This window comes from Liolophura sinensis, chromosome 1 (assembly GCF_032854445.1).
Source record: "Liolophura sinensis isolate JHLJ2023 chromosome 1, CUHK_Ljap_v2, whole genome shotgun sequence".
NCBI classification, from domain to species: domain Eukaryota; kingdom Metazoa; phylum Mollusca; class Polyplacophora; order Chitonida; family Chitonidae; genus Liolophura; species Liolophura sinensis.
The window spans coordinates 20,047,930-20,073,211 of NC_088295.1; the positions used below are offsets into that span (position 1 = coordinate 20,047,930).

General features: G+C 36.2%; 1 protein-coding gene across 4 annotated transcripts in view; it reads left to right on the forward strand.

The window, feature by feature from the left end:
- LOC135466181 (caspase recruitment domain-containing protein 14-like) overlaps positions 1–21,223 on the forward strand; it is a 44,727-nt gene extending 23,504 nt beyond the window's left edge. For 3 of the 4 annotated variants that reach the window (XM_064743582.1, XM_064743573.1, XM_064743566.1), the window contains 15 exons: positions 2,884–2,938; positions 3,306–3,443; positions 4,157–4,208; positions 4,889–4,940; positions 6,187–6,214; positions 6,825–6,849; positions 8,371–8,562; positions 10,844–10,932; positions 12,113–12,163; positions 15,734–15,769; positions 17,193–17,294; positions 18,057–18,109; positions 18,399–18,505; positions 18,775–18,869; positions 19,503–21,223. In XM_064743582.1, the coding sequence (XP_064599652.1) occupies positions 2,884–2,938; positions 3,306–3,443; positions 4,157–4,208; positions 4,889–4,940; positions 6,187–6,214; positions 6,825–6,849; positions 8,371–8,562; positions 10,844–10,932; positions 12,113–12,163; positions 15,734–15,769; positions 17,193–17,294; positions 18,057–18,109; positions 18,399–18,505; positions 18,775–18,869; positions 19,503–19,648 (1,221 nt within the window). In that variant the 3' untranslated portion in view covers positions 19,649–21,223. The remainder of the gene's footprint in view (positions 1–2,883; positions 2,939–3,305; positions 3,444–4,156; positions 4,209–4,888; positions 4,941–6,186; positions 6,215–6,824; positions 6,850–8,370; positions 8,563–10,843; positions 10,933–12,112; positions 12,164–15,733; positions 15,770–17,192; positions 17,295–18,056; positions 18,110–18,398; positions 18,506–18,774; positions 18,870–19,502) is intronic. The other variant, XM_064743592.1, reaches the window with a different exon arrangement.
- Positions 21,224–25,282: the final 4,059 nt, after the last annotated feature.

The window sequence follows — 25,282 nt, forward strand, 5'->3', positions numbered from 1 at the left end:
TCAATGTGGGAAGAATAAAGTTTAGGGCTCAAAAAGCTGATGTGGGACACCTGGCATGTTGCATATATCTGTTGAATTTTGTCAACAAGGACAACATCCTATTTGATAAGTAGACTCGTCAGTTCCATTTTTGTAATGAAACAAGCATTTTGTACACATTTAAGGATGTCTAACATTAGGCTTATATTCTTTGATGGCCTCTTTTTTTAGCACTGAAAGATAATAGAATAATGAACATACTTCCCTCACAATCTTCTATGTTGAGTCGTTAACGCTATCTGTCGGCTGAAATGGCCTATCTGCTAATGACATTTTGATTAAGTTGTAAGAGTATGTTCATCCATATACTGCATGCGGTAAATGACCTAAAGTTTTGCCTTGGGCTCGGAAACTGTATCCCAGGATTCATTGCGTTGGTTGTGGATGTTACTGACTGAGCACTGAGAGAGCATCAGGTGATGGTGAGAGGATCATACTGACAGTTCAAGAATGTAATAAGCAAGCTCATCAGGTGGAGAAAGAACTGAAGAACTTATGGTTCACTGAGCAGTTAGTCTATGCTACAGTTCATGTTTTCCTCACATTTAATCATAATAATTATAGTACATGCACTTCGCAACAAGTTGATTGTTTTATTATCGTTATTTTGTGATAAATAGTAATTTGGGAGAAAACCCTGTGGAGATTACATACAACTTCCCAGTACCTGTACGCACGTGGAGTGCCATGTCAAATATCTGTTCTTAAACTGCAAGGGTCTTCGTACACAAAGCTGTAGAAAATTTAGCACACTGCAAATCCATACTTGGAAACTAGGCCCACCAGCAGATGAGATGAAGATGTCAAATTGCAATCAAAGCGACACCTACACACATATGTTTGCACCGCTTCAGTTAAACATTTCTTGTTCGTTCTGGCGTAATTTGAAAGACTGTCAGGTTAATTCCGCTCATATTTCGTAAACATGAATACTTAATTTATTTAATATTAAATGGAGTCCCCTCAGATGAACTTTTAGTCATACAGGTTGGTTTTTATCTACATGTAGAAACAAGCCACTTACAATCACAGGATTTGAAATTTCCACTTGTCTACCCATCGATAACGTGATTTTTGCTAGCGAAAGGCAAACCAATAATATTATCTGCCGCTGGCGACACGTAACTCATGTCTGGCCAAAACTGTATGCAGAAAACTTAAAACATTTTGTTTATAAAGCCAGTGATGGTGTTGTGTGAACTCCTAGTGTGATGATAACTCAAACAAAAAAGGGTAAAAGTAAATCCTGGTAATTTTCGGAAACCTCGCTTATTGTATGTTTTCTTTGTTTAATTGATGTCCCCAATATATTTAAATTAATTTATTTGATTGGTCTTTTACACCATACTTAAGAATATTTCACTTATACATCAATGGCCAGCATTATGGTGAAAGGAAACCGGGCAGAGCCGGGGGGAAACCCATGACCATCTGCAGGTTGCTGGCAGACTTTCTCATGTACGGGGGGAGGGGAAGCCAGCAAGAGCTGGACTTGATCTCATATCAGCAGCAGTGGTGAGAGGCTCATGGGTGTTCCTGATATAAGAAGAGGAGAAAAGGAACTCTTCTGCAATAGGAGGACAGTTCCGACAGCAAAGAAACAAAATATGCCTGTAGACTGACATACTAAATTGGAATTAGATGGACATGAGAAGCTAGGGATATATTTGGTCTAATCACTCTCTTCTGTCATCTTGCAGCCAACTCAGATTGTGTGAAAGTAAACGACAGTAACTCACGTGCGAAACTTTAGGTCATATACCATAATTGTGAATGTAGCTTTATTTAATATAACCTATAAATTACTGCAATGCATTTTGTACCTCGCTTGTTCACAGTGCAAGCAAATATATACGTGTAACTTATGTCATAGCCTGAGCATCAGTGTTGGCTTTCAATAAAATTGAAAGCAATGTTAAGGTTGATGTTAAAGGAAAAGGCCTCTAAAAATCGAAGTAGACATCACTAAATAGACCACTTAAAACAATGCATAAATATGCTTTCATTTATTTTTCAGACTTTCGTGAAAACAGTTAAAGGCACTCAAACATTAGAATTCTAAGATGGTCTTTATGGACCATACTATTAGAGGTTAGGAACTTGGACACTTGGACATACAACTCTAATCACGACACTGAATGTTGGAATAATTTTGTTTTACTCATGAGTAAACGATTACTGAAATAATGTTTCCAAAAATTGCTTCCTTTTGGTGAACATCAGGAAAAAATGGTGATTTGATGTCAGAGTTCCTAGGTACTGTCAGTATGGCTTATAAAGTCCACCGTAGTATTCATATATTTGGATGCCATTCAACACTCTCAAAAAATATGAAAAAAGAAATGAAAGTATTTTACACATAGTTTTCAGTTGTCTGTATGATGAACTTCACTTTAGTTTTTTTTGGCTTAAAGGGTGGTATCTTGAAAAGTATTGCATGTATTGTGCTTGCATAATGTGAGGGGGACTGTCCATCAAAACTGAAGCCATAGCCTCTTGAGTACAAGTATTAATCAGAATCAGTGTTATAGGTGGTATCCCCAAAAAGTACCGTGTGTATTGGGCTCATGATTTGTGTACGTGTGAAGCACCATAACACAATGGGGATGTCCTATTGTTGATGCCCTATGTGTATGTTAATTACTGTAAGTTATGAACTTCATGTCCACATCTCTTCTGTGGGTTACATGTAAAATACATGTTAATGTAAATGTTTGAAAACATGTAATTCGTATGTTGAACTGAAGTTTTGCATGTGTCTCCTATGGGAGAGGACTCTGCTAGCCTTGCTACCTTGCTACCAAATTTTTTTTGTTACATTGGAATTTTGTCTTGTTTCTCTAGGTATCCGAACTAAATGATGCATGCCCAGGTTTATCACCATCTCATGGTGTTGAAGGTACCCCTATTTAATTTACTCGTTCATTGTCATATGCTAGTTCATTTCATTACTTACTGGTGTCTGAAGAATGCAAAGATTTCTCCATTTTCAGTGTTTATAAGAACAAAAATTTACTTAACAAGGTCCTTTTTGGGCAAGAAGAAAAAGGGTTTCAAAGTAGATTTGTAGGTACATAATAAATAAATATAAACATCACTTAATCTCATGTACAAACAAAAGTTATTTTCTTATATGTTTGAAAACTTCGAACTTTTAGAAATCTCTATAGCTCTTGCCTTGCTATCAAACACATGTAATTCTACAGTAGCATTGCTTAATCGTTCCATCTTTTAAACAGGGAACAGAATGCTTTTGGGTGATTCAGGTTTTTCTGCATCTGCCACTAAGTATCCGACGCTGGGTAGAACAGACACTGTCAGTGCTGAAGCTGGAGACGCACCAGGAAATAAGTGTCTTGACCCTGACACGGAGGGGAGGGAAGTAGTAGACAGGTGGAAAAAGAGTATGTTCAGTCTTTCCCATCTGTATTGCATTATTGCTTTCATTAATTAAGTCCAACATATTCTGGTATGTCATTAGTATACTTGCATATACACTGAAATATTAACAAAATAATAAGTGACTTCCATCTGCTTAAGAGATTTTTTTTACCAACAAAGCAAGAAATGAGTAAATGTGACGATCATGATTATATATTCAGTCATGAGTGAAACGAGATTTTGAAATAGTTCTGTGTTTTTGGCAAACAGATTTTGATATCATCCTTGTTAGTATTAAACTGCTGTATTGACAAAATTAGGGATTGGTTTTCATTCTAGTGTGAAGTACATGTGTTATCATGTTGGACTTACAGGCCTCTATAAGACAAAATACATATGTATGGTATTACATCAAAATGGTATCACATCAAAATGGTATCCATGAACCTTCACACCTGTACATTACTGTTTTACTTCTCTTACCCATGTGTGTTCACATTTCACTTTTTAATGGGTAAATTGAAATTTAATCAATAGGTATGCAGATTTCTGGATTGGCAGTGGGAACTAAAACTTTGTGCAATTTTATTTATCAGTTAACTTCAACACCAGTGTGAAAGTATATTGGAGTTAATTGAGGAAGTCCAATCAAGAGGATACATGTAGATTCATTTATTAATAGATATGTTATCACATCTTTGAATTGTGTATTTGTAAGGATTAACATATATTTCAGGACACAATGACTATGTCTTGGTATCAAGGGAGGATAAAAAGGAAGGAAGATGGTAAATTGTTTGTTTTTTTCCGCTAATTTTTATGAAGTTTGATTGTCTGCAGGGTATAAAATATTAAAACGTATTATATATCTGATGCATGTTTCCATGGGTGGAACATTTTTCAAATTCTTCATGCTTAATACATTGATTAAAATCCATCATGTAATTGGCAAGTTTTGTCTTGACTTTCTCTCCATCTTGAAAGATATGGCTGAAATAGTGGCAAAGCAATGATCTTTCTTGTAAAAGAAAGTATACTTTGCATGAAGCTTGGTATTAGGATTAGCCTGTACTCTCTTTATATTTACATATATACATGTATATATATGCTTAAATGTGTTGGTCACCATCTTTGGACCAGATGGGAGTGGACCCAGCTGAGTGGTCAAGGTGCTTACTTTTCAATTGCTTGGACACAGATGACAGGGAATTTGTAGATTCCCCCACGGTCCTTTGTGGTGATATGCAATCAGTCATCATACTGGTGTGGCCATTTTCAGTGTTTAACTTTCAAAGGTTGTCTTTCAGCAGTATGGTATCTGCATGTTGCCGGTGGGAAAGTTTGCCAGTAACTTGCCAAAGGTGGGTGGTTTCTACCTTACCACCTTAGGATAAGTAAAAATTCAAATAAATCAAATAACTAAATTTGGATGTAATCTTAGAAGACATCTGTATTGCATGCTTGACAGTTTTGTGACTCTGCCGAAAGCTGGTTGTTCAGAAGTGGATTCTGACAGTGGGGTAAGTGCCTGTATCAAATCTTGATCAGATTAGTGTATATTGGTGATGTGTGAGATTGACTTTCAAAACCCTTATGGTTAAACAAAAACAGGTTACATGATAGCGAAAGAATATCAGATTGTGTTCATAAATTATATCTGTAAATTATATCTGCCTAAATGAATGTCATATCAGGAAGATTTTCCATGTCACATCAGGCAGATGAATTTGCTCTACCACAAGAAAACACAATATATATACACACACCTTATGACTCCTCATCATATGATGGAAAAATTGTTAAGTACGATGTTAAACCCCAAGCATACATACATACATACATACATACATACATACATACTTCTTTCACTCAGTTCTAAAAATTCAGTCTGTTGTCTCTCAGAAGTAGGTTAGCTTTTTGAATCTTAGTTAAAAAAAGCTTTACATTTGTTGGGTTAGTGAAGACGGAATACGTCACCATCTTCACAGCGTCTGAGTTCAAATTGTCTCTTTGTCTATAGAGACAACGAACTTTGGAACTTTGTGACATCACATGTTAAGATATAGGTTGTTGAGCTTGCTCTACAACAGCTTTGTGTGTAGCAGTTAACTGTCTGGATGTGAAGGCTTCTCCTTGAACATGCCTTTACAGTATGCTGCTCCAGCACCAGCACTCAGGGTCATTACCACAGTACCCCAGGTTGAAAGTTACCTCATTAGAAGTGCGCAACATTTTCTTGCATAATGAACCTATGATAGAATCACATAAATCTTTCTTGGTAAAAAAAGTAAATCAATGAATTTGAGGTGGGTTTCTAAGCAATTTTTCACATCTCTGTTTCATGTTGACATGGTAGGTGGCATATGACGTTGAAATTTGATTGCATCATCACCCAAATCTGGCAGAGATTTAGCAGATTATCACAAAGAGACAGCTTTTCATTCTTTCAATCATATTAAATGGGAATACAGCATATTTTTTAATCCTGTAAGGTGGTACTAGTGTGAAGCAGGACCTCGATCTATCATTATGTCCAAAAGTTATTGTTGAGCAATGTCTGCAATGTTACAATGTATCACTTTCTACTTTAACATCATTCTGTCATAATGATTGGCTGAAGAACTAATGTTTGACATCAATAAAGTGGCGTCAAGGTCGTACTGCCAGGCGTTAGACAGGTCCCCATAGAGGAGAATCTAAGACAATTGCATGTTTTTTTTCTTCAAGTTTCATATTTAAAAGCAGCAAATGTTTATTATTTAACAGGACAGGAGTGAGAGCAACAAATGTGAAGGTGAGCGTAGAGACTGTGTTCCATAGTCGTTACTACAACTCCAAGCAAGCTAAAATAACATGTAAACATATATCCTAATCAACTTTGACTATTTAAAATATCTGTAAACAAACCACATACAGATGCATTCAGACGTAGAGGATTAATATGGTCTATTTTGGGCACCCATACTTCACCAAGACTACATGTTCTTTGTCAACAAGCATTAATGTCGCCTGAACCTGAATCCTAAGGTGATGATGTTACATGAATAAACACTTGTTTTCCGGTAGTAGGTTAGTAGAGTTGTGAAAATGGACTTACATGCAGTCTATAATATACCTATAGTATGGGTGTACAATGTATGTCAATACCATGGCAGGAGTTTTACATGTATGTTTTATTCTGTTAAATTTCTATTTAGTTTTATCTCTCTCTCCCCACCTATACCATAAATGCTGGGAAGTTTGGCATGTTAATTGTTAAAGTTTGTGTGTAACATGTTGTTTTGTTAACTTTTGCTTGTTATTTGATCATTTTTGTTTTCATTGTTTTGTTTGCATTATGTATTTGGTTTGGAGTTTTATTGTGTTTTGTTTTGGTTTTGTTCTTGTGCTGATTGCTGTGGTAGGAAGCCTCGTTGATTTCTACATCAGGTAATTGTGAATCAGCTGACAACGTATATTCTGTCTTCTAATAGCAGAGTGTGTGTATCTTACTGTTATTTAACGCACAGTGTTCTAACATCATGCATTTTGCCCTGTGAAATTAGCCTGTCTGAACAGGATTACCATTCCACATGTCTTCTCTCCGTGCTCCCTGCAATTTCCTGTCCAGGTGTATTTGACAGTACGATTGACACACTCTTTACTGCCCACACAAAATTATGGGTTTAGGCCTGAAGTTTCTCCCCTCTGCCTAACATGGTTTACTATGTAGTTTCTGAAGCCTTTTTGTGTGAAAAGTATAAAATAATCAACTGTTTGGTAGTTATTTTAATGGCATACTCTTCTAACAGGATTTTAAGTTGGTTATGAATTGAACAGTTTGTGTAAGAGTTTGTCCCCCTTTGTGAGTCACATCATTCAGTGTAGATACTTAAAGTCAAGATCTGTTGTAGTAAAAACTAACTCACCTGTATCAGCTTCTCTGTGTTTTGAATGAATTTATGAATGAATGATTGATGGGGTTTAATACCATTTTGCTCTATAGAGAGATAAAACACGAACATCTTCTAGTAAGCAAGTGTTGTGTAATTTTTGTAAAATACTAGTACCTTACATTTGAGGCTCTTCTTGTAATACTTAACAAAACTCTTCACTGTCAGCTTGTACAGTATGTATTAGTTTAGCATTCCCACCTGCTTTTTCTAATACATGCACTACTACCAGTCATCTCCTCAGGGATTTGCAGTTTATATTGTGTCTTGTGTGTGATAAATGTTAAATTGTGGCTCATGCTGGCTTTCTCTCTGGCCGTACGTGGGAAGGACTACCAGCAACCTGCGGATTGTCGTGGGTTTCTCCCCGGGCTCTGTCCGGTTTCCTCCCACCATAATGCTGGCCGCCGTTGTATAAGTGAAATATTCTTGAGTACGGCGTAAAACACCAATCAAATAAATAAATAAATGAAGTGTTAAAGTGCTTTCCTTGTGTCTAATTTCTTTATGCTCAAAGCTACCACTTGTAATTGCTTGACAAATATCCACACTCTTTGCAGAGTGCTGCTGTTCTTATTGTCAAAATGGCAACAATATCTCTGTCACTTTTTCAAAAATGTTTACGACAATATTTTCCCATGTCCATCCATATACATGTCCAGGGTGTTTCTCCAATTATTAAACATGTGCTGTGTTACTTTTTAGCAATACATGGTTAGGCAACCTAATCGTCAGGGTTATAAATCTAATGATTTTGTCTGTGCCGTGGTCATTTTTAGTGGACACATAGATACAGATGTGAAGATATGTCAGGCCTTTCCATGGTCACCATATTGCTGATATGTACCCTATATTAGCTGTATTAATGGGAATATATTTGGTTGGGTGTATATTGGTTTCATCTCTGAAGTATTCTTGTAATTGTTCTTGTAATTCTTGTCTTTTAGCTGTTTGAACGATACCCTCTGTCTTGATATAGACATTTTATTGTATTTTATTTTAATTATTATATGTTTAGATGTGATCAGGACTATGATGGTATCACTGATGAGGAATTATCATACAAAGCTGGTGAAATTCTAAGGGTCACAGACATCAGTCCTGGGGATAGGAAAGATGCCTGGTTAGCTCACAAAGTCAACACCAGCACTGGCAGTCCATGTATACCCAAGGTGGAGGGCATAATCAAGAGTGGAATCAAACTTGACAGGTATTAACATGCTGCATGAGCTACCATTTCAAATGAAAAAAAATAAAAAACGAAGCATAAAACCACTAAAACTCCATTTAAAACTACTGGTGCTTAGGGTTGTTTTGAAGAATTTGTTGTTTTTTTTTTGGCTTAACTAGTGCTTGAATTCTGTAATGAGCTTTTGGACATTTTAGATAATCTTAAATGGCCCTGATTTGTACTTTTATTTGAATGTTTGGAAGAAGTGCTTTTGACGTTTATGTCAAGTACACAACCCACTCCAATTTACATTAGTACCCAGCAAAGGTTTGTGACCTCATTGACCCCAAGAATGGTCCATGAAGTCTCCCACAGAAATTAAAGAAGGACATTTTGTAGCTTGTGCCAAGCCTGATTTTCAGAAAGCCTTTGATACGATTAATCATCGATATCATCTTAGAAAAACTTAAACATTACAAACTTGAGAATACTGCTCTAAAACTCATGAAATCATGCCTTCTTGACTGAAAACAGTTCGTACGCCATGATGGTCACATGTCTGATCCTCTGCCTGTAGAATCTGGTGTGTCCCAGGGATCCATTCTAGGCCCCCTACTATTTATAATTTATGTAAATGACCTACTGTTATGCCCAACCATAGGTACAATTGACTTGTATGCTGACGACACCACTGTACATAACCATGGCACAAATTTAACGGAATTAGAGGCTGCTATGAATCAGGACATAGAACAGATCGAGAGGAGGTGTCACTACAATGTTTCTTAATACTGACTAGTCAACCACTCTATTATTAGGCACTGAACATAAATTATGTAAACAAGGCACTCGTATTAACATTACAGCAAGCAACTCAAATCTTAAATGCGTACAGACTAAGACAAACTTCTTGGTCTTCATATTAAACAAAGCTTTCACTGGAATTCCCACATTGATTCTGCCGGTGAAACTTGGTGTATTATACAGGAACAAACTCATACTGAAAAAAAATGCAAAAAGTCTTTATTACATTTTCTTCATTCTGCCACATATCAACTACTGATATATCTGATATGCATGATCTATGGATATGCCAGCAAGTACCAGATAGAAAGAATCTCGTTAACTTCAAAAAAGAGCAGCTAGATTAATATTAAATGCCCTTTATTTAACACCAGCTTCCAACCTTTTCAAGCAACTCAACTGACTCTGTATCCAAGACACAATTTCCCAGCAAACAGGAATCTACATGTATAAGATACTAAACGGAAAGTGCCCAATATACCAAAATACAGTATTTAAATCTTTCAACTCTGCAACTACAAAACATCTCCGATCAGCAACGAATGGTAGTCTCCAAGTGCCATTCCCCTCCTCAAAGTGAGTCAAACAAAGCCTTTCATACAATGGTCCAAAACTGTGGAACTCATTAGAGAGAGACCTAAAAGAGTCAAAATCTCCAAAAGCCTTCTGTAAAAAGTTTCATTTGACCATGCTTGAAAAACAAAATTTAAATGCTTAAAAACCCTTTTTATATCTTGATTAATATCTTGATTGTAATCTGTCCTTTGCTGATTATGTTCTTTTTGTATTGCTTTGTAATGGATAATTACTGAATATATGGCTACTTTAGATACCGTTATGTGTGCAAACTATTCATCTGGTCATTGTTAATATTTACTTGTAGATGTTGTGTTTGTAACTGACAGAGTAAATGTTCATCAGTTCTCACCCTCAGAAAATAAAATTATATACATATATATATATATATATATATATATAAAGCAGTAAGCTTAGTTTTACTATGTTTTTGCCTGATTGCAAAGGTACATGTGAGTGCATATTGAGGTATATATTTATTGTGTCAGTGTGTTTGCAGCAGTAACAGTATAAGGTATCTGCATGTCAAGAAAGGTATAAGAGGATTTGTGAAATTTTAACCCTGAGCCGCATCTTTGTCCCTACAGTATTTATCAAATAAGAAAAAATATTTTTGCACATATATAAAGCTGTTCTCCATGTGTTATTTTGGACAAGTAATTGTATGACAATATATCTACATATCTGTCTTTGCACATCAGGCACGTTTGTTTGACAGTATAGCTACACATCTGTCTTTGCACATCAGGCACGTTTGTTTGACAATATATCTACATATCTTTGTTTGCACATCAGGTATGTTTGTATGACAATATATATGTATAAAGTCTGTGCATTAATTTGCACGGGTAATTGTTTGACAATATATCTACATATCTGTATTTGCACATCAGGTACGTTTACATAATGGTGTACATGTATAACGTCTGTGTTTGCACAGGCCCCTAAGAAACACTTCCATAGATAGCCAGGCAGGAAGCATTTTAAGTAGGCGAGATGCAATGAAGCCTAAAAAAGCCAAGCCAGAAGGTGGGTTTTTTCTACAACTCATGGTAATTAAAGAGATAATTTGAGCTCTTTTGAGTATGATTAAGTTAGTGCATGAATCATGATGCTTGGTTTCTCAAACCTTTGTGCAGATGACTAAATTCCATCTTCTCTCTAAATAATACTTGGTTAATATTTTTTGTTAGAAATGTTTTGTTTGACAACCAACATTGAGTAAGTGAAGCATATGTTAACAAATCGGTGATAATTTGTGTTTATCACATACAACACTTACGTTCTTTGTATATGGGTTATTTAACACCCACTTGTATTTAGGCACTGTGGAGTGGATATGGTGTGACATTTCTATAAATGGATCATTTCTGGTTAAACACTTTATGTTATGGACTTTTTCTTACAGACATTCTCTGAAGTTGACTAATGTACAAGACTGAGGAACATAAACAACATTTAAACAGAAAAACCAAATGATAGTTTATTGTATTCACCTTCAGTATGTGTTTTTAGAAGCAAATAAACATAATTAAACGTTACATTTGTGCTGAAACTTTTCCAGTTGGATATCATCCTACCCTCCAAATAAACCTCTCAAAACACTTTTCTATTATCAACAGAGCTCTCAAAGTCAGACTCAGTTGGTAGAACGATCCCTTTGGGAATGGTAGATCCAGGATCAATCCTGGGTCGGGTCTCACCTAAGACTTAAAAAGAGGAAGTTGAAACTTCCTCGCTTGACGTTCAGCATTAAGGGGATAGTGCAACGACTGGTTGACCAGTATCAGTGTAATGGCTTGGGTAGGGTGGCTTACTTGCCCACGGTATATCGTCTCCATAAAGCAGCACTAGATAAAAGAGCGGTGGAAATCTGTCCTGCAACAAGGAGGCATATTACACGTACATGCACTCTTAAGGACTCCATCCTCGTCATTTGACTGAAAAATTGTTAAGTACAATGTTAAACCCTAAGTACACACTCACTCAGAGCCAGACAGAATGATTAACTTAGTCAACGAGAAAATATTAGGTCAAGGATAGTAATAGAGTTTTGTGATGTGTTTTTTGTGTCACTTTGTACCAAAAATGGTTAGCCAGGAGAAAGCTAGACGTAACAAGCAGATACATCTATTTGGACATAGTGATTGACTGAAGTTTGTGTGTTCTTTGTTATTTATTGTCTGTGCATGTTCTGTGTTTTTCTCAGGGTATACACTTTCTCCGGATAAGTACTCAAGGAGTATAAGTTGTTGTTATGGTACATATCTATATTGCAATTCGCATGCTGCACGTATTTAGTTGGTATGGGTTTAAAATATAATGAACTGAACATCAATAGGATATGCTTTGTAATAACATTAGTATATAGTGTGCAGTTACCCAAACAGTATTTCTTGTTTTTAGCACTCCTCTGAAAACTCAACTTGCTTTCAACTTGTTTTTTTTATCATTAATAAATCTAATTAATCAAAGAGGAAGACGGTTACATTGTTCAGTTCAGTTTAGTCAGTCAGTTTAGTAAACAGAGCTCTTCAACTACTAAGGAAAAGGAAAATGGGGACAGGGGGAGGAATAATGGTGAATTTGATATCTATTTATGTCATGCTTTTATTTGGAAAGTTTGATTAAATTTGCATTGGATTATTTCTATACATTCATCATTTATACTGACAGATCACGTTATGGTATGTCGCTGTCCGTCAGTCTGTCCATTTGTCTGGTATCGTGGGTGCCTGACCATGAAATTTTCTGTATGAAAAGCAAAGAAACCTCTAATAAGTACATGTCAGATAAAAGACAATTAAACACTGTCCATACAAATAGGGTGATTTATTTTTTTAGAATTTTTTGAATGTAGTAAAATGCATTTGAAAGTTCTTTGGGGGATTTTTCTTAAAATATAGTGAGACGAATGATGTCACATCAAGTTTTTGCTTCTTAACTCGCATAGACAACTAAATTTCATCATTAAATTTCATCAAATGCATATCCATGTAAATACATGTATTTGAATACATTTACTGAAAGCATGTGAAAACAGTGAAAGTCATTTCACTGATACCTAAGGTTCATTTTAAACCACCATAGTATCTGCTGTTCTATAACCATTTTACTTGGTTGGAAAAATTCTAAAAACATAAATCCAACTATTTTCTTGGACAGTATTTATTTAATAGTCTTTCAGCTGACCTATACTTTAGTGTTTTCTTTGCCTTCAACACTGTATCTACTGAACAGCTTCACTAATGTCTTTCAAACTTTATGTGCTTGTATATCTACCGCTGACCCAGAAGCCTATTGAAAATGAATCCTGATGGCCAAAACTTCGCAGCTATGTCCCTTGTGATATATTTCTTATGTCATTAAACTTTAGGTGCGTATCTACCTAGTTTTGGCTTAGAAGCCAATTAAAACAGATCCTGTCAGTCAAATCTTAAGGTTATAAAATCTTGTCTCTGCCAGTAGGTGGAGCATATTATGATGTAGGGATTTCGTCCTTCTGTCCATCCTTATCTCTGTTCAGGCTATACATCCAATTGTTTAACATTTGCAGTGTTAATTTCTTGTGAATTTCTTCTGCTACAACTGCAAATTGTTTCAAGTGCACATTTTTAATTCTTGGTGGAAATATAATGCATTAATGTGATTCACATCAGTCCAATTTTGTGGTTGCTATAGTAACAAGATTGCCAGTTTCTCTGCCTCAACTACAAAGATACATAGTGTGACTTGCGACTTAAGACTGAGCTACAACTACAATTAGTTGTTTCATATATGCTGTCGTAGTTTTTGGTAAATACGTTGATACAGAGGAGATGATGTGTTCATGGTGTTGCTATGGTAACAAGATTGCCAATATCTACCCAATATCTATTATAAAAATATGAATACCCTGTTTCTTCAAGCTTTGCAACCACCCCTGCAACCAATATTTTGAAACAGTCTGCGAGAATCATTAAGTGTAGAGAAATAACTTGCACACTTTCATGCATCTTTAGTGACAGAAGCAAATCACTTTTAGTGTCATTTTTGTAATATATGTACATGTATGCATAAGTTCCACTGAAAGAAGTGTTTAAGTTGTTGAAAAGATTGAACATTTATAGTATACATGTATTTGTTTGAGCGTGTATTGAGTTCACCTGAACTCATATTATTGCAAGTAGAGTAGCCACCATCAGTTGCCCACTGCAGTGATACCGACCAAACAAGTGTCGACCCTTGGCGTGTATACATGTAGTCTCAAGAACTGATATATGATTTTTCAGTCTGATGCTTCATAGTCTCCATTTTGATGCACTAGTAGAATTTCACTCAATACTACGGCATATATCTGTTGTTGTAGCAGATCTTTTGCCACTGACTGTGCCTTGAGTAGTTTATGTTTTAAAGAACATTTTCATGAAGACGAAACCTATAATTTACACTGTTGATCCATGAGAACAGACAAGGTTTATTTTCTACATGAAGATGTTGCCAAAATAGGACATCATTGTTGTGCATCACATAAACCCTAAATGTACAAAAATTTCGTCCATGACTAGCGTCCCAAGTTTTCCGGATTCTGAGAGTTCCTCTGATTTGAGAAAGTTATTTTGAGGTTTTCTTGGAACATGTAATGATATTTTACCGGAAAATTGTAAGTTTCAACACCAAAAATAATATTTTGTGACATTGATTATCAAGTGATAATGCAATTTTAGTTTAACATGCTGATACTGCTTTTATGTTGGAAACTATAGAATGAGCAATGGCATGTCATTATTTAAGAGAGCATATTAGATATTGGCATAGTAGAGACCTTAATGCGGTCAAACATTAATTTAAACCATTCTCAAATCCTGCATGGCCCAGCCAGTATCATGGTGCTATATATTAGGCTTTTGTTGCTTCAAAAGTAGTCATGGACTGAGATGCGGCATAAGCACAGCTCTGCACAGTACTTACCTTAGCTTACATGTATTTTATTTATTTGATCTGCTTAAAATAATAACATACTCAAAAATCCACACATGTTAACACCAATACATTAAGCCTACATACATAAAGGACTGGAATGGGTTTCATCAGGCTCAAGTCAGACTGTGCCCTTCATATCTATTCGAGTAGTAATCATTAGTTAACTTATTGTGCACTTATTTATCAAATATATAAGCGGTATAATTCGTTTACATGTGTGTATTAATTGGATAGTGGGGTTTTGAGTTTCTGTGGTGCACATTTACTTTTGGCTTTGAAGGCATGTGTATGAAGGATCACTCATTTTAGGGTAATGTGAAGTTTTATTTCCACTTAATCTCTTAAAACACAACAATATCCATATCCATATACATGTACATGTGGTATACGTATTAACAAATCACAACTTAAGCATGGAGACTTTAAAGTGGTTTCCACTAGGCATTAACCAGCAAGATTATAGGCCTAAATCCCACTCTTCAGTGGTTACCTGAGGCTCTACTGCCGGAGATTTGTTTAATAGGTGCCATTATTCTGGACTCATCTGACACACCTGATCACTTTGATGGAAGTAAAATTTAACTCAAAGCACTTAAAATGTAACTAATTAAATGAATGAGTAGATTATGCATGTACAGGGATTTCAGTATTTTAAGATTTGGAGATTTAGTGAGACATACTTGATAACAATGAAACTGATAATCATTAAGATAGTTAATGCAAAAATGTAAGTGTGACGCACATATTCATCAGTGCACTTCTCCAAGCCCAAAGGTAACTGGTTATATATTTGCACGTAAGCTTCACTTTATCCTTAAATGGTTGTCATATTCATTGTAAATTGTAAATGTTAATTTTGTTTTTGCAGATAATGGGCTGTATACTTTTGTGAGCATGGAGTCAGGCAAGTTCATTACAACAATATGACAGGGCGGTTCCAAAAGTCTGTTGTAGTCATGTTAATACCGGGATGTCATACATAATTCTTCTAACATTTGGAACAGATATTAATAGTGTTGAAAGTAGAATACTACATTCCTTTACCAGCCCATTGGAAATGTAAGGATATGAGTATGTTGTTCATTAGATGATCTAACCATGAGAGAAAAAAGAAAGTCCATATTCCTGCTAGAATTACATATATTCTGGCTAAAATGGGCAGACTAGTGTCCCAAATGATAGAAGAAATAAGGTAACTACCTGGCATATGGCAGTATGTGGCTACCAGGTGAAATGGAGTTACACCAACCCAAAAGCTGAAGCTCAGCATACCTTACTGCAAAAATCATGAATGGTAATAAATGATGAAAATTAAGTTCTGTCCATTTTGTCCTAGTTTTAAAAAAAAACTGCAACCCAGTAATATGATGGTATATCACAACATTATGGTTTATGTAGTCCAGGTGTCAGTTGTTAGCAGTATTAGTTAATCACATTTAAGACAGCAAGAAGTTGGTTTTGTTGTTGTTCTGCATCTAAGCAGAAGTAGAATGTCATACAACTAGTGTGTGGGCTCTAGACATTCTGATCAGTACTGAGTTGCATTTCTCCTGGAAGAAGTTGGAACCTATAATTACTGAAGTGTTGGTTCATGGCAAGCCTTGTGCACCCTCGAGATTCACTCACTGCCTTTCTTCTCGTGGCCTTTGTGGCAGTAACCAGTTGACAGCAGTCTTACATGAAGTTTATAGAAGATTAATTGCCTTCCACTAACACTAGTGTGACGTATACAGATTGACCTTGATCTGTTGGGGAACGTGTGCATCACAGTTATTTGGCAAAGGCATATTTGTGCTTCCCAGAGCCAGTTATGATAAGAAGATAGTTCCTTTAAAGTGCTACTTCAGCCCCAAGAGAGGCCAGATTGAAGAAAACCCTATGGAATATAACAAAATCCTCGGCAGTTCCCCTAAAATTTTCCTGATGTGACGTGATAATATTTGTTATGTGACAATGGATCAGTCTGACGTCATACGCGTTTGAAAGTACAACGTCATGTGTTGCTATACATCAGTGAGGGGTGACACCAACTATTCTTGCATGATGACTCACCAGGCAAAATTGGAAACTGCCGAAAACTTTTGTTTCCGTATTATCCTATTGAACTAACATTATTGGCTTAAATACAGTGCATTTTGTTCTGCAATTTAAGAAAGTAATTCTGACTACATCGATCCTTATCATTTAACCTTGCCTTTAGGACATACCTGTTCTAACACTAAAGTAGGTGTTTAAGTGAAACGATACTTTGACTGATGTCAGATGTAAAGCACATGTACATTGTATGTAATATGTCAAAACTTTACGTTCAGTGTATCTAATTTCAGTGACGTATAAGAGACCAGTTTTGTTTTCTGGCCCAAGAAATGTAGCTAAGTCCTTGTCAGAAGTTTTGGCTAGGCAGGGGAAGTGTACATCATGGTTCAGTGGTAAGGAGAAAATCTTTTCTGTGCATTATCTTTAAGAAAAACAGGGATCAAATTTGGCTGTGGAAAAGTGATGACTTTTCAGTGTAAATATAGATTTCAAACAGTGTAACCTTTGGGAACTCTAAAAGACAATGTTTTTTGTTTTCAGATGGAAGATAAATGGAGGTTATTTTTGTAATTGTTATTTTACTTTTCCATCAAGTTAATAAAATTTTATCTTAATTTATATGTACATGGTTAACTCTTGTTAATATGAATGCATATATGTACCACAGTGTTTTAGTTATTTGTTTGGCCTCTTCTGTACATAGCTAGTGTATAATTGTTCTGATATAATCATTTTACTATCTCAGTAATGGCAATTCAGGAGCAATTCCAGCCCTCCTCCCCAACACACTTATTCAAGTGAACTGGGCTTCTCTAATCGTTAATGCATTCATACATGTGTCCACTAATTTAAAGTCAATGTTTGTTTTAACTGGCATGTATGAGCTAGGCATCAAATATCATACAGGCATGACATTGACTGAAAACAACAACGTGGATTCAGGGAAAAGTGCATATTTATGTGATGTCACCATTATTGAAATACCAGGGTTATCTCCCTTATGTTGATGAATTCTCCGTTCTTTGCCTTTTTATATTCTAAAGACTACCTTTATTCACCAATTTGCAATCCACTATAAATCCTGTTGAATTGGCTGTTGCTGTTTGCTGCTGTGATTACATCTCTGTTCTGTATACATATTTTGATTTTGTCAGACGATGCACATTCAAAATGTTTTGAGATGAAGTTAGCTTCAGTGGTGGAGAAAGTAAGTTATCATTTACAAAATCTTTACCAATTAAATTTGTTTTCTTGGAGAAGGAGAAATGACTATATAGTTCACCGTTTGATTTCTTCCTATTTTGCAGATGGGTCACTCTTGATTATTCTTTATTAAATTATTTTGAATGTGTTAATATATACTATTTTGAGAAAATACCATTTATGATATACGTTTAAATGTTGATATTTTCTTTAGCAGTAACCATTCATCGTATCACAGAAGTGACCAGACATGAAGTGTTAAATAGCCAAAGTTTTATTTGCTCTTTGTTAAGGACCAGCGGATCATTCTTCCACCTGGAAGCCTGAGTACCTGCCACACTGCTAAACTTTACCCCATCTGTATCAGGATTAAGGCTGAATGTACAGGCGAGAATAAACAGTAAGACATCGTTGTTATTTTATCCAGCCTTGTTTGTGTGGATTTCTATGTGTTGAACAAGAAAGAAGATTCACCTCTTTGTTGTGCATGTCTTTTGGTAGCCTGACATTCTGCAGTGGGTATCTTACTTCAGATTGAATGGTCTTTGTTTGAATCCCTGCTTATAATGAGCCTTTGTCTCTGTAACCTGATGTCTTTAGTGGTAATTTACTCCAGATTGAATGGTCTTTGTTTGAATCCCTGCTTATAATGAACCTTTATCTCTCTAGCCTGATGTCTTTGCTTGGCAATGTGGAGGAGGACTCTTCACCCCAGGATGACAGTGAAGAACTGAGGGAGATGGGGTTGACAGCCACACAATACAGTAAGATGATGAATGTCTTATGATGATGTCTTAACTACATGTAGTGTATACCAAACAGATGGATTTATCTCCCATCCTTTACTTTCAACTTAGAAGAATGCTGGAATGCTGGTTAAAGTGGAATCTATCACAACAAATCTATGCTAAGTCTATATCCTTTTCTGTAAGTTGTCACATATATTCTTATCTTAAGCAATGTAATCCGAAGTATTTGCCTTTTGTTGCGATATATACATGCATCACACTATGGTATGGCCTCATCACTTCATTTAACAGTTAAATCAGTTAGGTAAATGAAGATTCTAGATATGAAGAGTTAATTATGTTCTTCAGATTTGTGGCATAATATTGGTAATGGTGTGATTTTTATATACATGTAAGAATTAGACATATAATTTTATATATTATTTATAAAATATTACATAATAGTAATACTTTTACTTGTTATGATGAAGTTTCTAAAGAATTTATTATGTATTAACCAACACACTACTGATATTATGGATGTAAAGTAAGACAGATCGGCAAACTTAAAATTCTTAACTGACTTTGAGATGCACCTTTAGCCTGCAGCTGGTTGTACATTTACTAGTCAATGTTATCTGTATTGAAAGTGTAAATTTGTATCTTCAGGGACCTTCAGAATTTCCGAAATCCTGACACCAACCTGTGAGGATCTGGTCAATAAGATCATGACTATGGTGGATGAAATGCAGTTGGACACAGTCTGGAGACCTACTCAAAAGCTTCCAACCATTAGCCTTTGCTCAACTCCCTAAAGGATATATTTGATAGTGTAATTCCTTTACTGTGCCATACGTTTTGTTTCGATTTTGTCTGGGTACACACCTTTATGTAATTGTAATGTGGAGAAAAACTTTATGTAAGTTAATGCCTCCTATACATTTGTAACTTTTAATTAGGGTTTGATTCCTGTATACCAGTAAGTGGAAATGTTTTTTGCATGTATTTGTATTTTTAGGGATTTTTTCTTCTTATTATTATTATCTTATTCTTTCGGTCTAATTTTATTTGCGCTGTATATTTTTGTCACAAATTGCGATTAAAACAGGGGGAAAAAGGCAATTTCCCCCATTTTTGCAGGTCACGCAACAGAAAACTGTTACAACTGTAAAGCTAATAATGGCAGAGTGCAATATGTGTACTGTATGCGTGCAGAAAATCGTTGAAGTTTTAATAAATGCAGGAGTTGCAGTGCTTGAAGATATTGTCCAAAGCCGATTTGCCATATTTGGCACTTTAACGTCCCCATGTTATATGGTGCATTTTAAATGCGTTTATGACTAGGACGGATGTACAAATATTCTAAGCATGCTGCCTGACGAAGTTTGACAGCATGATCATGAATCAGGACTTTCTTTCTGGCGACGTATACTTTTGTCGCAAATTGAGATCAAATTGTGAAAAAGCGCAGTTTCCACCATATTTGGCGGTCTCGTGACAGAAAACTGTTATAGCTGTAAAGCTGAAAATCACTGTGTGCAAAGAACTATACATGTACATTATGTGTGCTAAACATCATTGAGCTGTGTTCATGCTCGCCTTCAATATTGCCCAAAGGTTGATTTACTCCATTTGGCACATCTACATATACAAGCTGTACAGTGTACTTACAATGCACTGATGACTGTGAAGAGTGTAAGGTTTCTAATTAAGATGGTTATGTATCTGTACATGGACACCATTAAGGCAACCAGAAGTGACACTGTAACGCCGGCAATACCGGCTTGAACCCTTGCATTGCTGCTTTAGCAGCTATATTTATTAATTTTTTTTTTTTCACCGACTTTGTGAGCAGGAGATCTCCAACACCGTTCAACATACAAGTCCCAAATTTTGCTCATATCATCTGTCAGATATTCTCTAGGTACAATTTCTGCATTTTTTTCAGTTTCAAGGTCTCGTGGTTTGGCCTCCAGGTTGGATTTTGTTCAAAATCTTGAAACATCTTCTTCTCAAGAACCAGTGAACCGATTGTTTTCAGATTTGACATGCAGCTAGACCATTAGGAGTTACAATAAGTTTGCAAAAATCGTTGACTTCCGGTCAAAACTTTGGAAGCTTCAGTTTTTGAAATTTCAGTTTTTCTCAACGTATTCTGGTGTATTTTGAGCCTCTGATTCTGAATCTGCTTTTATTGTTTGCATATTTTTTATAACTTTTCGAGTCAAAAAACTAAAATTAATTACATAATTTCAATGAAGTGTAACTCGAGAACTATGGGAGCTAAAATGTGCAACTTGCACCAAATTATAGCCCAAGACATACTCTTTCTGGAGTTTGCCAATGGATTTGAGCTACGAACAACAGTTTTTCATGCTAGAAGCGTTTAAATGACACACACCGTTTTTTGTTTAAAAAAAGATGGTAATCCTATTGCTTTAACATGGAGTTAGATTTGAGCTGGACTGGGTTTATAGTATTTCACCTGATGCTTTCCGCTCCACTGTCCATGATCTCCCAAAACAGTTGTACGATGATATACAGCTATGCTGTCCTGTATTTGATGGCTTAAAATGATAACTACAACAGCAAACGATGTGGAAAAGTTAGAAGCTGTAAAAGTTAGCTTTGTTTTGCGCAGACCTTGTCTCCTTTACTGTACGCCAACCAGGCTGGGGTGATTGACAGATATCGACTTGTGCCGTGGTCCAGGTGTTTGCTTTCTGACAACGACTGAGTTATAAGTAGTGCAGTCAGTCTGTGCACGGCAGGTTGTGAATTGAGATGTGGAAGTATAAACTTGCCGTCATTTCAGCCACAGTGCAGAAAGCTGTCGTTAACGTTGTATTACACAGGACAGGAATTTTTCTTTTTTTATGAATTGTTAGTAATTTGGAATGGAAGCAGTAAGTAATCTGATACTGCTTCATGTTTTCACACCATAACACTACTCGTGTGTCCTCTGTACATCATATCACTCATATGTCCACATACACTGTAGGCCATCTAAAATTGTGTCATTCATTATGAACTGAATCTGTCCCTGGTTATCAAGAAACATGGCATGGATTCCAAACTCCTAACTCTTTCCCACTTATGGCAGAAATTCCTTGCTCATTTATGCATCATTTTCAGGTTGAATTTTGAATACTATGCTATCTTCTTTATTTACTACCTTCACTGATGAAACAAATTACTTGTAACCAGCTGTCTTGTGGCTATATTAATTGCTTTAATTGGAGAGAAAATATTAAACGATGAGTCGTGCAAAATTCGGCATTATGGTGTGATTCCTGTGATCACCCGATACCCCCACGTGTTGAGATGATGTTCACTTGTGGAGTGACAAAATTCTGCAACAGGTTGCTTTAAAAGAGCGGTCCATATTTTTGGACAGTTGCCAAGGCACTTGGACGCTTCAGTGTCTGACTTCCTAACTTGGCCGTATTTGTTCAAAAGTGTACTAACGTAGTTAAGCTCGATATTAATTTCGCGAGGACTAAGGCCTGATTGGTTTTGTATTGGGTCAGTACTGGCTCAACTTTTAATACACTTTTGAACAACTGGATCCTGTTTACACGTGCATATGGCTACTAGGTGATCTGTGATTATTTCCTCTGTTTCAGATAGAAACCCTTAAGTTAAACATAACATCCCAAGCCTTTTGAGGGGCAGGGGTGAACTGACAATGAATACCTGAATAGCACACTGAGTACTGTGGTGCTCATGTGTAAGCTTGTGCTTATCATGTGCACACTGTGCTACTCTTGTGTTCACTGTGAACATCGTGTGAATTGTGCTCATCATGTGTACACTGTACACCATGCTCATCAAGTGTACTCTTTGCACCATGCTCATCATTTGTGCACTGTACACCGTGCTCATCATGTGTGCACTGTACACCATGCTCATCATGTGTACATTGTACACCGTGCTCATCATGTGTACTCTGTGCTCATGTGTGCACTGCACTCATTATGTGTACAGTGTACACCATGCTCATCATGTGTACACGGTGCTCATCATGTGTCCAGTGTACACCATGCTCATCATATGTACACTGTGCTCATCATGTCTACACTGTGCTCATCATGTCTACACTGTGCTGCTCATGTGTCCACCCCACAACATCAACACCTACAATGTACACCGTGCTCATCATGTGTACACTGTGTTCATCATGTGTCCACTGTACACAGTGCTCATCATGTGTACACTATGCTCATCATGTGTCCACCATACGCCATGCTCATCATGTGTACACTGTGCTCATCATGTGTACACTGTGCTATCATGTGTCCACTGTACACCGTGCTCATCATTTGTAGACTGTGCTCATCATGTGTACAATGTACATCATGCTCATCATGTGTACACTGTGCTGCTCATGTGTCCACCATACACTGTGCTCATCATGTGTACAATGTACACCGTGCTCATAATTATTGTGTACACTGTGCTGCTTGTGTGTCCACTGTACACTGTGCTCATCATGTGTACACTGTGCCGCTCATATGTTCAATATGTTGTGCAGAAAGTATGTTATTTTGATATTTTTATTGTACAAAACATTTCACTTCATCTGTGTTCTTGCTGCTCTCAATGAATTTTCAGCCTGGAAGCAGAATAAATTCTATCCACATCATTTCGTGCAGACAGGTTCTAGGCCTCACCTCATCTCCATGCTCTGGACTGGATTTTCAAAATCATCATCACTTGGATAGATTGTGAAAAATGAAAATAAACAGTATAAATATGTACATGTATAATGTTAGTCTTGAAGAATCAGAATGCTTTTATTTAGAGTATGGTGTGTGTACATGTACTTGCACACGTAGATATCAAACATTGGGCAATAATTTGGTGCTTTTTGTACTGTTTTCATAATACATGTATACAGTGGTATACACATGTTGGTTTCAATTTTTGTCTCAGGGCTGTTCACTACTATTTTTGATATTTTTGTGATACGTGTACAAATTCACGTTCATGTATATAAATGCATTTGGTGCTGTACAGAGATGGAGAAGCAGGATAGTTGTCATTTTATGCATTGTTTCACTTTCTGAACAAAATTCAGACAAAAACATAGTAAAATATAGCATTAGTCCATAACCCAATGCACCCAACCCCTCCTCTCTGATTGAGTCTCATTAATTAGTCTGTAGATTACAGTTATTTTGAATGTGAAAACGACGGTGTCAGTAAACACCAAGATATTTCAAATGTATGGGACAGAATAGCATGTTATGTTAACCAGCATTTATTTTTCAGATTTTTTCTTCAATGAATTGACTCCAGTCAGATTTTTGCCTCATTTTGAATTGTAAATTGGGCTTTATAGACCATACTGCCAGTGGCTGTGACACTTTTTTTATATTTATCTGTAAATGAATTTTTTTGATTAGATTATTTATTATGTAATCTTTGACTTGTTGGTGAAAAGAGCTATTCCATTATTAAGAGGTGGTTTTAGAGAGGGAAAAGTACCTGAACAGTTCATAAACACACAACAGAGTTTGAACATTTGATTGCATTTAACGCTCTTTAAAAAATCTGAAAAAAAGACAAAATCAAATGAAAATCTTTTTACGCATAGTTTTTGGTTGTCTGGTAAGCTTTACTTCATTTTTAGCTTTTGCTCTCTTTAAATGTGTGTTTAATTTTGGCCGATAAAGTAATTAGTTTACAGGTTTAGTGCATTATTAATTTTTTGTTTGTTCTGCATTCCCTTATTGTCATTCCTACAAGAAGAAATATAATTTGTGGGTAACTTTGTATGTTTGTGATATGTATATAAGCTGAGTTGTCTCGGATAGATGAGACTGGCTTGTTAGAGTCAGACAGTGTTCTGAGATGAAGCTAGCTAGGTTGTTACATGCAGTGTTCTTGAATGAGGCTATGTTGTCTCAGCCAAAGATTGGCCTTTGTTGAAACTGGCTTTTTAGATCAGGCAATGAGATTGCTGGGTTGTTACATGCAATGTTGTGTAATATGGCTGTGTTGTTATAAAATAAACACAGACAGGGGGTCCTTTGTTGATAGTGGGTTTTTCAGGAAGCTTATGTTCTCAGATGAGAATGGGTTGTTATAGGCAATGTTCTCTTTACAGGCAGGGAATGGACCCTGCTGCAACTGGGTTATAGGTAGGCAATATTCTTTGATGGAACTTTGTTACATTGATGGTTACAGTCAGGTATTAATCAAGAATCTCTCTTGTTGAAACTTGGTTATAGACAGGTACATGTAGGCAAGGGACTCTAATGAGGCTGTGTTGTTATGCGCAGTGTCCTTCCCTGCGACTGTGGTCTAACAGACAGGAAGTTCCTTGTTGAGACTGTATGGTTTTAGATAGGGTCAATGCTCTTTGATGAGACTTTGTTGTTACAAACTGGTATATCTGCTGTTTTGAAATTCTGTAGATTATTACAGTCAGGTAATACATACAG